We start from the raw sequence: 13398 nt of genomic DNA, 5'->3' as shown, positions 1-13398 counted from the left end.
AGTGCCGCACAAGCTTGCCAAAAGTTCCAGGTAGGAACACAGCGAGCTGAGAGCATCTTGGCACTTCTGCCAGCCAAACATTGCAAGCAACTAAACACGGCAGGGAGGGGGGCAAACATTCCTTGCTCCTCTGTGGTCACAGGAGGTGCTTTTCAGGAGCAGCTCCTTTCCCTACTGCCTGGTTTGCTAATCTGAAATGAAATGGGAGATCAATAATTGAGAAGATGGTAAAGATAGAAGCTCACAACACTGGAGAAGGCAGGAAAAGCACTTCAGCTGCAGGCTGGGGTGAGGGGTAGGGACCGCTAGAAAGCTGCCCTGGGGATGCACGATTGTGAACCAAAGCAACGTATTTAAAAATAGCTTAGGAAAACACACTGGAAAGGGCCAGCTGCACGTTTCACAGATACTGTATATAAAGAAGCTCTCTTGTAGGAATTTACACCTAGCTACTGTGGCCACACAGAGATTGCTCCTGAACAAACACATTCCACAATGTGCTACAGCGACCGTGTGTGAGCATGCATGTGCAACCACAGCACATCTTATACTCGGTATGCAGACATTCTGGTCAGGGTATACAGCTGAACACCCTGGGCAGAGTGAAGGTCAAGAAACCTTCTAACTAAATGTAGCATAGAGCTGAAGGCTGGGGTGTGGGTGGAGAGACTTAGCAAGAGTCTTTCAGTATAGTCAGAGTGCCCTGCAAGGAGAGAAGTGGTTGCACGGCCTCAGGGGAATGGAGGGGCTGGGATGGAGTGGATCACATTGAGCCTTGACCTCAAAGGGAAAAGGGAAGCTGTAGGGAAAGTTGGAAGTTCCTGTTGTACACCTTTCACACAACCATATATATGGAGAAAGACAAATGAATTCTGCTTTAGACACATAAGTAGATAAAGTCATAGACCGCGATGTCTCGCTTATCAGGAAGTTAAGTTAATCCACTTCAGTGCACACACCAATTGGAAGGGCAGCCAGGATGAAATTCTCAAGTACAATTAGGCTGCGTACACATTATACAGCTAGGTCATTCTTATTCTCAATTCAGATCGAAAGTGGTTTGCTGGGGGGAAACAGATCAAAATGCAGGATTTCATAAGAACAGAATAGATATGGATTGATGCTAATGCCATACAGACACTGCTTCCCCAACCAGCAGTGGGAACAGGCTGGAGCCCCACCACCTTCCTAGAGAGGGATAAAAGTCCAATTGGACTCAGTGGGAGAGTGCATCTAACTAAGCCTGCTTAGGGATTGTTCTGCATGGGATGCAGAAATAGTTGTGTGGTGCATCCAAACCCTAGCACATGCTTCAGAGCAATGCAGGCAAGAATAGCCCACAACTGCACCAAACTGTATCCAGAATCAGAAAATTGGTCCATCCCACTCTGTGCTCCCATTGAAACCTATTTTTAAAACACTGAGATTCTGGCACAGAGCACCAATCCGTTTTATTGCACAGAGCTCCGATGCGCAGCGTGCAGCCCTCTTGAAGGACAAGGTCCCTGTGGCACATTACAAAGTCACGCACAGCGCACAGATCTCAAGGCACAGCACGATGTTCAGGGAGGAACCGGTCCAAGAATCAGAAACCAACAAATGCCCCCCCCCCCCCGTGGCATAGATAATAATAATAACTTAAAACATTGACAATCTGTTCTTCTATAATGGTACACGAACATACCCACCCCAAAAAGAAGCTGCTCTTGACAATGCCTCAGTACTGGTCCTAACTAAACTCTTACATCAATACTGCACCAACAGAGTTTTGATGTACAAACCCAAGTCCCCAGAGAGATGCGGGAGTGTGAATCCAACGAAAAGCCTCCTCTTTTTTATTTTTTGGCAACGTTTCTTCTGCTTTCTATCTGCAGAACCTTCATTGGAAAAGTGTCTCTTCTGAATTGTTCTCCTGCAGATAGAAGGCAGAAAGGAATCTGGCCAAGGCGAGCTTATCATTCGGAGCGCAGAGGCGGGAAATGCAAAACCAAAAAACCAAAAAAAGCACCCGAACGGTGTTCAAAGAGAGAGAGACAGAGCAAAACTTGGCGCGCGCGCTCGGAAGTCGAGCAAGTGTGGAGTTGTTGCCGCTGCCGCCGCCTGGCATCGTGGCAAGCGCAGAGCAGGCGGGCTGTCTGTCGGTCTGTCTGAGGGGGTCCCCCGAGCGCATTGCACCTTTTTCCCCTTGAGGTGCCAGGGCTTGCAAGGGCGGACGCGAGCCGGACTGACCTGCCAGGCGCCTCTCGCGGACGTTCTTCCAGAGTAAATCCCAGGCTTTGGCCGTCGAGTCCCGGAGCTGCTCGCTGAAGGACCTCCGCAGCTGGGGCTTGGCCGCCGGCCGCTTGCAGCTCATCCTAGCGGCGTCCGCGGGGCATAACGCCGCCTCCGCCGGCCCCGGGGGCTCCGCGCGCGCGCCCAAACCGCGTCCCGGAGACGCTCAGCCACATGCGGAGCCGAGGCATGAGCAAAGCCCCGCGGGGACCCAGCCGCCGCCGCTGCTGCCGCCTTCCCTGTGGGGCTTCTCCCGGGCCTGGTCGCTGCTGCTGCTGCTTCTTCCTGCCGCCGCCGGCGTGGCTGCCCGGAGCGCACGAGTCCCGCTGGCGCGCCGTGCGAGCGGTTGTGCGGAGGCGCTGGGCTCCTGGGCTGCTTCCCCCCTGCGCTTCGCCTTCTCCTCCCTCCGCCCCCGGAGGGGTGAGCTGAACTCTCCGCTCGCCGCCTTGCAGCTCGCCTCGCGGAAACCGCCCCCGGAAGGGTCATCGCCGCCGTCCCGGCCATTAGGCAGCGCCCCTCGCCCACAGACGCGCCCCCCGACGCCCGCCCGCGCCCCTTGCGCAGGTGAGGAATGCCTGCCCGCCGGGGGAAACGCGCCCCGTTCAGTTCAATGGAGCATCTTCCCCGGGAAGGCTACGTGAGTAGGGTTGCACCCCAAAGCAGCAGCAAAGCCCAGCTGCAAGCTGCAGGCAACAAGCGCGCCAATGTTCAAGGCCAATTTTTGGCACATTTGGAGGCAAGGGCAGAACGGGATACCTGCGAGCTGGCACTGGCCGCCCCACTGATGCCAACAGGCGGAATTCAGAGGAAGAGGCAGGCTCAGAAGCTGCAAGGAGCAGGAACATCCACTTCATGCATTTAAAGCACGGGACTTCCGCCAAAAATCCTGGGAACTGTAGTTTGTGGGTGCTGGGAACTGTAGCTCTGTGCGAGGCCCAGGTTGCTTTGGAGGAAATCTATTTGCTAATCTACGTCAAAGTGTGTTCACTTTTTTAAAAAAGGCATAAGGGGTGGCCCTACCGTACAGGAGTAGTAGCCAATGCGGTGCTCCGGGGCTTTTGCTGAACTACGACTCCCATCATCTGTTACCATTGACCATTCTGGCTGAAGCTGATGGGAGCTGAAGTCCTACAACATCTGGATGGCACCGTGTTGGCTACTCAACATAATTATGCATGTGTAGAGAAAGTGGATAGGGAAGTTTTTCTCCTTCTCTCATAATACTGCCACCTGGGACTATCCAATGAAGCTGTATGATCAGGGCAGGCAAACCGAGGTACCAGCTGGAGAGTTGAGAAATGCTGTTGCACTCATGTGCTCTAAAAAGTTCATTTGGTAATTCTGACATCTTGACAATGGAGAAGAGGCTGTGTTGTTAGAGGATGTTATCCCTTTTAGCGCATGCATATGAGCAGCACAGACAGTGGAAGAAAAACTCAATGCTCAGAATAATAAGGTTTTGATCAAGTTTATATCCCACTCTTCAAAAAGATTTTTCCTAGAAAGAGGATTTCTCCCATGTTTCATTAAAAAAAACATTGTTGTGTTTTCCATCTGCTGGGCCAATTCGGAAGTTTTTTGTTGATTGAGAGAGGGTGAATTTGAGATAAGGTGAACTTCATCAAAGAGTTTCAACTTCAAAGGAGCCTTAACTACAAACACGATTGATGTGCCATCAATAAGTGAGAACGGAGGTTATCAGCAACATGTGGAAGAGGCAAGGCCAAATTTAACAGAGGTCGTTTTCACGTCATCCTCTCTCTCTCTAGATACACCTGCCCTGTCCCACCCAATGTATACACTTATACCCATTGTTCAGGAACCTGTGACCTTCCTGATGTGAGAGTATAGCTCCCACCAGCCCTGACCATTGGCTGTGCTAGCTGTGACTGATGGGAGTCCAACATCTGGACTCAGCTCCCTATCACTCGCAGGCAACGACCTATATGTGCCCAATCAGTGGCTGCCTCACTGCACTTGAGAGCAGCAGGTTAGCTTAGGGAATGCAGGGCAGGCTGTGTGGCACAAATGTCACCTCCAATATATTGCCACTGCTCCCATTCCCCACCTCTGCCTAAGGTGGCTGCATCACTATGCTGCTTAGTAAGGCTGATCCCAGAGATACTGTCCACTGATTTATGGGCCTGGACAAAATAATGTCACAAGCTGCAGCAAACACAGCCCAGAGGTGGTCGGTTGTCCATTCCCACTCTGCTGGATTAATGCACTTTCTCAAACATCTGTCCAATATTAAACACAGACTCCAGGGCGAAAGGGAAAACTTGTCTGCGGCAGCTGATAGATGCTGCTTTATTAATGGCAAAAATCCTTTTCGCATTATTCTCTGGCCCAAGTGAACAGGATCTCCTGGTGAGAGGCATTTTTATGCAACCACCCTTTGAACTGTTTGGTGGTATGAGCTTTAACTTGTGGGATGTGCAGTGGAAGCACTGGATGTGGTGGAAAGGGGGACGCCTCCAACTTTCCCTGGAAGTGATTGGGCGGTTCAGTGGGTTGGTTTTGTTCGCTGCTAATGAAATACACTCAGGAATGAAAACGACATTCCTCATGCCACCCCTCCTCCTGTTCTGCCGGAACAGAGGCATAAAAGGTTTCATGTTATTCTAATTATGTATGGTTTTTAGTGCCTACATTGCGACAGTAATTAATTGCAAGTTTAATTGATATCAGATGATATTCCTGCCTCAATTAAGAAATGCATTCATTTTCCATGTTGCTGTTTCTCCTATAGAGTCTAGATTTTATTTCCATTCGGATCAAGAAGGAAACTGCTATTCAGCCTGATGGCAAATACCTTCAGAAGTGTGGCAGGTATTTTATTTTGATAATGAAGCAGCTTCTTTTTTCATTATTGCTTTTATTTGTAGCACCAATGAGTACACCTGCAGGGTCCCAGCCTTCCTGTCACTGAATAGCCAATAGAAGGCTTTGAAACCTAGTTGCTACAGGAAGGTGATTTTCAGGGGGCAGGTTGCAGCTGGGGAGAGAATGGTTAACCCTTGCCTCTCCCTCCCCATTCCACCAAAAATGCCCACATGCTGTAATTCAAAGAATGAGGATTCACAGCAGAGGGTGGGCAGTTGGGAAGTGAAGGGTCAACACTTACATCATCAGATGCAACCCCCCCTCCCTTCCTTGAAATCACCTGCCTCCTTCTACAATTAGGTTTGGGGGGGAAACCTATGGATTCCAATAGAAGACTCCCTGTAGTTGCGATGTGTGCGGTTGCAATGTGGTGTGTGTGTGTGTGTAGTGTGCCCACAACAGTTTTCAAACGCGCCAGGAGCCGAAGAAAGTTGGTGGCCACTGCAATATTTATTGTATTTAACATTAGCGTTAAAAATGCTGATTCCCTAATAGAGCAAGGAATCTTGAATTATGACCTGGACATGCTGTGGGATCCTCCCAGACATCACCTCTCTACTGCATAGGGAGACAGGTGTGCTGCTCAGAGTTCAAGCAATTTAAGAGATTTTCTCCTGGGGCTGGTTTAGGTGAGCTGGCTGCAATGTCCTTTTCAGTTACAAAAAGGTTGGTTTTGACCATGCAGTCAAATTAGGAAGAGGTGTGTTAGAAACAGGTTGTATGGTAAATGTTACAGTGCAATAGAAAGGCAGAGAAAAATGGGGATATTTTAGGGCCTTCTCTTACAACCATGTAGAAGGAATACACTTGTTTTCGGGTAAGCATGGTAGTTAAAGCACCATAGTATACACTGGTGCTTGATGCTGAAAAAATAACAAGCAACAAACCTAAATATTAGCCAGGCAGTCTCACTAGACACCACATCATACACCAGAGGTAAAAAGGACTGTATTATTATTATTTTTACTGCCAGGCCAATGTGATCTATATTTTGGTGACCCCTTATGTTGATAACAGATACAGAACTATAAAAAGAACATACATGTTAAAAAGTAGCGCTGGGTTAAAGTATTTGTCCTAAGCAACTCTAATAAGCTTTGTGGCCAAATTAATATTTTTAGGGGGAGGGATTTCCATTTTTTTAAAAAACAACAACTTTGGTCTTAGACAACTGTCTAAGGAGCACATTACTGTGTTGTCTTATATTGTTATGAACTGTAACAACTTTACACACGGAGAGGTTGTTTGGCCTGGCACCATAGTGGCTTCCAGCCTAATTCTAATGGTCACGAAATATAAGTCACCTACTAGTAAGCAGCATGATTACAAAAGTAAATAGTCAACTCAGTAGAACGTCAATCCATGTATAGTCTTAATAAAATAAAATTATTTGTAGCACAAAGTACTACGGCGCAAGAACTCCTCCCTCAAAGTGGTTTTCAAATAGGTATTTCAATCAATGCGGCTCTTCCGAGGTACTATTTTTAAAAATAGCTTGTGCCGAGTTTCCATTTAAAAAAAATTCCAGCATGGTGGCTAACAATAGTTAAGGGTACCATCCTACACATGCTTACTAGCGAAGCTTAGGTAAAGGTAAAGGGACCGCTGACCATTAGGTCCAGTCGTGGCCGACTCTGGGGTTGTGGCGCTTATCTCGCTTTATTGGCCGGGGGAGCCAGCGTACAGCTTCCGAGTCATGTGGCCAGCATGACTAAGCCGCTTTGGCAAACCGGAGCAGCGCACGGAAACGCCGTTTACCTTCCCGCCGGAGCGGTACTTATTTATCTACTTGCACCTTGACGTGCTTTCAAACTGCTAGGTTGGCAGGAGCAGGGACTGAGCAATGGGAGCTCACCCCGTTGCGGGCATTCAAACCACCAACCTTCTGATAGGCAAGTCCTAGGCTCTGTGGTTTAACCCACAGTGCCACCCTCTTACCTCTGAATAAATATTGAAAATACACAAAAAAGAACTATTTGGTTAACAAAAGACTTACATCCTGAAATTTAACACATGCACCCCATGCCAATATAATCTCCGTGCGTCGTAACAGCAGAGACAGCAAAATAAATGAATTGGCTGGAACCATTCCTAAATGCCCCCTGAAATAAGCAGGTTTTTCATTACTTGCCAGAAGACAAGCAGTGGCAGAGTCAAGTGGGCCTCCCATGGGAAGGCATTCCACAGCTGTGGCTGCAATCCCAAAGGGTCTGTCTTGCATCCCCACCACAGACGACAGGAGGACATGCAGCAGAGCCTCGGGTGTTGATAAGAATACTGCAAGGACATCCCAGCCCCAGAATATCTGAGGCCTTAAAGGTAAAAGCCATCAAAACTCAACCTGGAAACAAATTGGTAGCCAAGCAAAATAGGAGTTGATACTGAAACTGAATTTGGATCTCTGGAAGCTGTGTTTTGAATCAACTGACGTTTCTGAGAATCCTTCAGAGGCACACCCGTGAAGGTGATGTTACAGTAGACTGGGGTGTCATAAAACCATAGAATTGTAGAATTGGAGGGTCATCTCATCCAACCTCCTGCAATGCAGGAATCCTGTCCATAGCCGTCCCTGGGTGGGCTCAAACCACCAACCTTCTGGTTAACAGCCAGACACACTGACCCGATTATGCCACAAGGGGTTGTAACCAATGTAGTGCTGCGTTAAAATCACTTAGTGGTATACTTGCTGTGTTGGTGGAAAGCAAGGGAAAACACAAGTACATTACCAAAGATTGTTGCGCAACTGATTGCACAACAAGAACCAGCTGGGGTACAATAAGAATTAGCTGTCTGATGAATCTTCCACTAGCATAACAGTTGCGCTGGATTCCTTTGTTGCACAACCTTTTAATTCTGCCATCCGTTGGTGCTTAAAGATGCATCCCACTTTTTGATGACCAGTCTGTTGTTAATTTCAAGCTTGCTTCGCTGGTAATGCCTTCCTTTTTAATATGAAACTAACATGTTAAATGACACTGGCATGGACCTTAGACCTTAAGAGACAGATCACTAATATGAATCATGTTAAGTGGTGGTCTTCAGTTTGATGCAATAGGCAGAAAAGGCAAAACACCTGCCTTCGTATTTGTTTCTAGGATCTTTAAATAATGAATTATACTTTTTTTGAGAGAAAACAGTATAAAAACAACAGTATTTCCTTCTCTTCACCACAAAGGAATCATCCCTCTCCCTCACAGTAGAGTTCAGGTCTAGATTGGAAACAAAACTGACGTGTCAAGTTAAATTGAAACCCTTGTGGGATAAAGTCATCTATGAAATCTGCTTATACTTGCCAATCCTAATCAGGTACTGGATGGGAAAAACAATAAAGTAAACAAGTACTTAACATCTCCTGGGATTTGAAAACAAAAGATTTCACTTCCCTTGTTTTTTTCTCTCTAAAAAAATGTCTTTTTTCTCCATTTTATATGCTGCATGCTGCATATTTAAAAGCCTAGGGACAGTGAAGTGTGGGCAAAATGTCCTTTGTTGATAAGGCAATTGTCTGGAAGAGTGGAATTCATGGCAGTGGAGACACTGCAATAACATCGCCATGGCTGGAGCAGAATTTTGAGTTGCAGTTTTCATTATATTATTGTGAGCAATTGCTAGCACCATACAAATTGGAAGTGTGTTTTGAAAACTGAGTGTGTTTAATGCTTTTTAATAAAAACTAGCCAACTGAATAAAGGGGGGTGAGGAATCAATGGGTCTACTCTTGCCCAGGCTCTGGGTTTCTGCGTTGTGGGGAAAAGAATCCTTGCCTGCCTATTTGCTCCCCCTGCCCTTCACATTTCCCTTCACGTAAATGGCACCCAGTGAATGGGCACCTTCTCTGTACACAGAGCCTTTCTCTGAAGAAAGTAAGGGACAAATGACACATTACATTAATCATGCTATAAGAAAACAAAGTGTGCTTAACACTGCCGCTTTGATTTCGTATGGAAACTAGCCAGATGGGCTCCCATCACAGCTCGGGTGTGTGACGCTGGATCAAGACCAAACATGGCTGATTTTCTTTTCAAGGTAAAGAGTGGCAGCATAAAGTAAACTTGGGGGAAGGGGGCATTACTAGTGTAATGTGTAGTTTGGGCCTAATGTGTACGTAGGCTCCATATTCACCTTTAAAACACATTTTAATTCTACTTCAAAGGATTCTGGGCACCATAATTTGCTAAGTGTTGCTGGGAATTGTAACTATGAGGGGTGAATTACAGTGCCCAGTGTGGGTGTTAAAAATGGAGCGGGAAACCCAACTCTGCTAGCATCAATGCCCTATACAGGACTCTGAAGTTCTTTTCGCCCTTTGCTCTGAGAACATTTTAGCAGAGTCCAGCTGCACCTGTATTCCATTAACTTTAAAAGCATTTCACTGTTTACAGTCACCAGGAAATGTCAATGTCTGTGTTATATTAACAAGTCAGAAATAACAAATGTAGTCTCGGTTTTTAAGGGTTAGCTGAGAACACTTCACTCTGACTCACTTGCATGCTTAACTTCCGAGCGCAACTGACGCTGACTGAGCGGCCCTATATTCTTTATATCACAAAGGACAAGTTCTGGAAGTGTGTAAAGAACAGAGTCCCTGGAATACAAATCACATATGCACCAGCAGTGCGTGAGTGGCACCAGTTCAGGTTCTGGTGGGTGAAGCCAAGGATATTTTGGGGTGGGGAACACAAGGTTTAGAAGCAATGGGGAGACAGGCCAGTACGAATCTGCATTTTGCTTCATGTGGACAAGTCCCTAGTCATGCATGGTCTGAAACATGGGGTTGTGGGCTTTCATAAGTGGAGACCCTGGTGACAAGTCCAAGACCGTTTGGTCCTTCAACTCTGTCTCATATATAATATCCTTCCTTGAATTTGTCTGCATGCCTGCGTCTAAAATCTCAATGGATATTACTTCTAGCATTCCTGCATATATAAAGAAGAACATAGGAGAAGCACCTAACTATTGTCTTCTACACCATCCTTCTCCAAGCTAGTATGTAGAATTCTCTGTGTCTATTCGGTTTGGAGGTGTCTTGCCTTTAGGGCATGAAATAAACTAGTCAAGAGACGCTTCCTCACCTCCAGCCACAGAATACACAGCTGGCACACATTGCAACACTGGAAAATTGACATGCAAAATATATCTCTTCAGCAGCAACAACCCACTGCATTTGTGGCGCTACCAAATTTGAGGACGGTGTTGGATGATTCTGTAAAGGAAAATATACAGTGGGGGCAGGGGGAGTTAGCAGGTTTCTGCATATAAGCCCTAGAGTTGATACCTGCAAACCGAATGAAAAAGTCGCATCGACTACAGCGTATGTTCCATTTGAAAATCTCTCTTCCACTTTCCATATTGCATTAACAAATATGTGACGTATAGGAAATCCAGAGGTGTTCTTGCAATCTATTCATACCCTGCCTCTTGAAACAACACCTAAGTGTGAGTGGTTGCCCTTGTCTTTGCCTTCCCACAGTTAACTGTTTCCTTCAATATTGAAATTTAGATGGTATGTCCTTGGGGCAGGGCCCTGCCTCTTTCTGCTTAAATTCCTTGTAAATTATGTGGATTAATAGAAAATAACATCCAATCTTTCAGCCATGTCATGCATGCAGCCTCAAAATACAGCTTGAGGTTTGGGACTGTGAACTTGCCCCTTTCTCTAGGCTCCATCAATACTTTGAACCTTACTCTTGACTTCTTCTTTTTTTTTAATAATTTTTTTATTGCTTTTTTTCCAAGATAAGATACATCTTCAATAGCACAACAAAAGCGGTTTTACAAAGAAAGAAGAAATTGTAAAAGAAAATTCACTTTTCCAAATTCATGTTCAATATCAACTGGACTTCCCCAAATCTTCCATCCCCTGCTTTCTTTTCAATAAAAATAAACAGCAATTTGATACCTTATTTTATGTGTTTTTGTATTTTCATTTAAATATATAATCTATGATTTATACTTTTTGAATTCATAACTTAGTTTCCCTCCCTTACCAATCTCAATGCTGAAGCATGTTTTTCCCAAAAAACTTAGCAAATTCTCAACATTCATATAACTTATAATGTTTTTGTAAATAGTCCTTAAATTTTTTCCAGTCTTCTTCCACTGTCTCTTCTCCCAGATCTCGGATTCTGCCAGTCATTTCAGCTAATTCCATGTAGTCCATCAGCTGCGAATGCCATTCTTCCAGCGTGGGTAACTCCTGTGCCTTCCAATATTTAGCTATAAGAATTCTTGCTGCTGTAGTTGCATATAAAAAGAAAGTTCTATCTTTTTTTGACACTCTCTGGCCCACAATGCCCAGGAGAAAGGCCTCTGGTTTCTTCTGAAAGGTGTACTTAAACACCCTTTTCAACTCATTATAAATCATTTCCCAAAAAGCCTTCACCCTCGGGCATGTCCACCAGAGGTGAAAAAAAGTTCCTTCAGCCTCCTTACATTTCCAACATTTATTGTCAGATAGATGGTATATCTTTGCAAGTTTGACTGGGGTCATGTACCACCTGTATACCATTTTCATAATGTTTTCTTTTAAGGCACTGCATACCGTGAATTTCATACCGGTGGTCCATAACCTTTCCCAGTCTTCAGACATAATGTTGTACCCAATGTCTTGTGTCCATTTTATCATAGCTGATTTAACTGTCTCATCTTGAGTATTCCATTTCAGCAACAGGTTATACATTCTTGAAAGCACTTTCGTCTTATGAACCTTACTCTTGACTTCTTACCTTGCCAAATAAAATTAGAAAGATCCCTTTGCCAGCCTTTAAAACATTTTGTCCCAATAATTATTGGGATCGTCTGGAAAAGGAAGAGCATTTTGGGGAGAACTGACATTTTTATCAAGGATATCCTACCCCATAAAGACAAGTTCAATTTATTCCTTTTATTTCCTTCCACTTCTTCACATCCTTGTACAAATTGGTATTTTTATTTGTGATCCAGATCCCCATATACTTAGCTTTTGTGGTGATTTCAAGGCCTGTTACCCTTTCCAATTCTTCCTGTTCCTTTACCCCCATATTTTTCATTAATAATTTAGAGTTTTATTTATTTAACTTTCACTGCTACAGTGGTGCCTCGCAAGACGAAATTAATCTGTTCCGCGAGTCTCTTCGTCTTGCGGTTTTTTCGTCTTGCGAAGCACGGCTATTAGCAGCTATTAACGGCTTAGCGGCTATTAACGGCTTAGCGGCTTTAAGAAAAAGGAAACAAACTCACAAGAACCCGCAAGACGTTTCGTCTTGCGAAGCAAGCCCATAGGGAAATTCATCTTGCGGAACGACTCAAAAAACGCAAAACCCTTTCGTCTAGCGAGTTTTTCGTCTTGCGAGGCATTCGTCTTGCGGGGCACCACTGTACTTTGAGACACGGGTCTCTTTTCTGACGTTGGCCCTTTGGTGTTTTTAATGGGCGACGGCGACGTGGTCTTGTTCCCAGAAGAGATTGGGTGACATATATGCTTTGATGCTGTGGCACAGCCCAGAGATCTGAAATGGAAATCCTGGAAAAGCTCTAGAGTTCTGTTCTCATTTTGCACCTGCACAGATCCGAACTGTCTAAGGAGCACATTACTGTGCCTCGTCTCAGACTGTTTGGACAAAACCCAAGCATCATGTAATTCCATTGAATTTAAGTGGAGTTATGGCAGGCAAAAGCAAAACAACAACAACAACAACAAAACTGGCCTTGCGGGTTTGTAAATGAACTACAGTTGGCGGCGGGGGGGGGGGGAGTTAGAGGGTGTCGGTGATAAGCAAGAGCAGTGGCGAAAGGAGCATATCTCCTAGTTAGTTTTGGACAGCTGACACTAACTCCATTGTGAGATAAGTCTTACCAGACTGTGGGAAAAGCAGCGGGGAAAGACTCACACCAGCATCCAACTAGTATTTAATGGGCGAAAAAACAGATCTGGAAATCTTGACAGTATCTGCTCCCCTCTCTCCCAATCCTCCCCCCCCCCCCGCCCTCCATCCCTTCCAAAGAAGCAATGAAAGTAACTTGTAAAGTATCATTTGCTTCAGTTCCTAGTCCAAACATGCATTTCCTCAACTGGCTTTTTTTGGGGGGGGGAGGGTATTACTTTCAGAGGAGAGAAGGTGGGTGGTTTGGGGGGGCGGCGGCGGCTCAAGTGGATGTTTATTTTCTGCCAGAGAACAGGAGCTGTTTCTCGGCATCATCAAAAAAAGAAAGATGAATCATTGTTTAATTAAAAAAAGATATATCAAGTAACCTCAAGATAAG

General features: G+C 45.4%; 1 protein-coding gene across 4 annotated transcripts in view; it reads right to left on the bottom strand.

The window, feature by feature from the left end:
* STARD13 (StAR related lipid transfer domain containing 13) overlaps window positions 1–13398 on the bottom strand; it is a 242495-nt gene that overhangs the window by 148583 nt on the left and 80514 nt on the right. For 2 of the 4 annotated variants that reach the window (XR_014525070.1, XM_083498864.1), the window contains exon 1: window positions 2230–2688. The exons of the other annotated variants lie outside the window; for them this stretch is intronic. Coding sequence is in view for 1 of the 2 variants with exons in the window: in XM_083498864.1 (XP_083354990.1) it covers window positions 2230–2353 (124 nt within the window). In the remaining variant the exon portion in view is untranslated. Of the gene's footprint in view, window positions 1–2229; window positions 2689–13398 lie in introns of those variants that run through there. 4 annotated transcript variants of the gene reach the window in all.

Source organism: Podarcis liolepis (assembly GCF_965112155.1).
Source record: "Podarcis liolepis genome assembly, chromosome: 4".
Taxonomy (NCBI): Eukaryota; Metazoa; Chordata; class Lepidosauria; order Squamata; family Lacertidae; genus Podarcis; species Podarcis liolepis.
The sequence above is the reverse complement of the archived record's forward strand: the minus strand, read 5'-3'. Positions and strand labels throughout refer to the sequence as shown.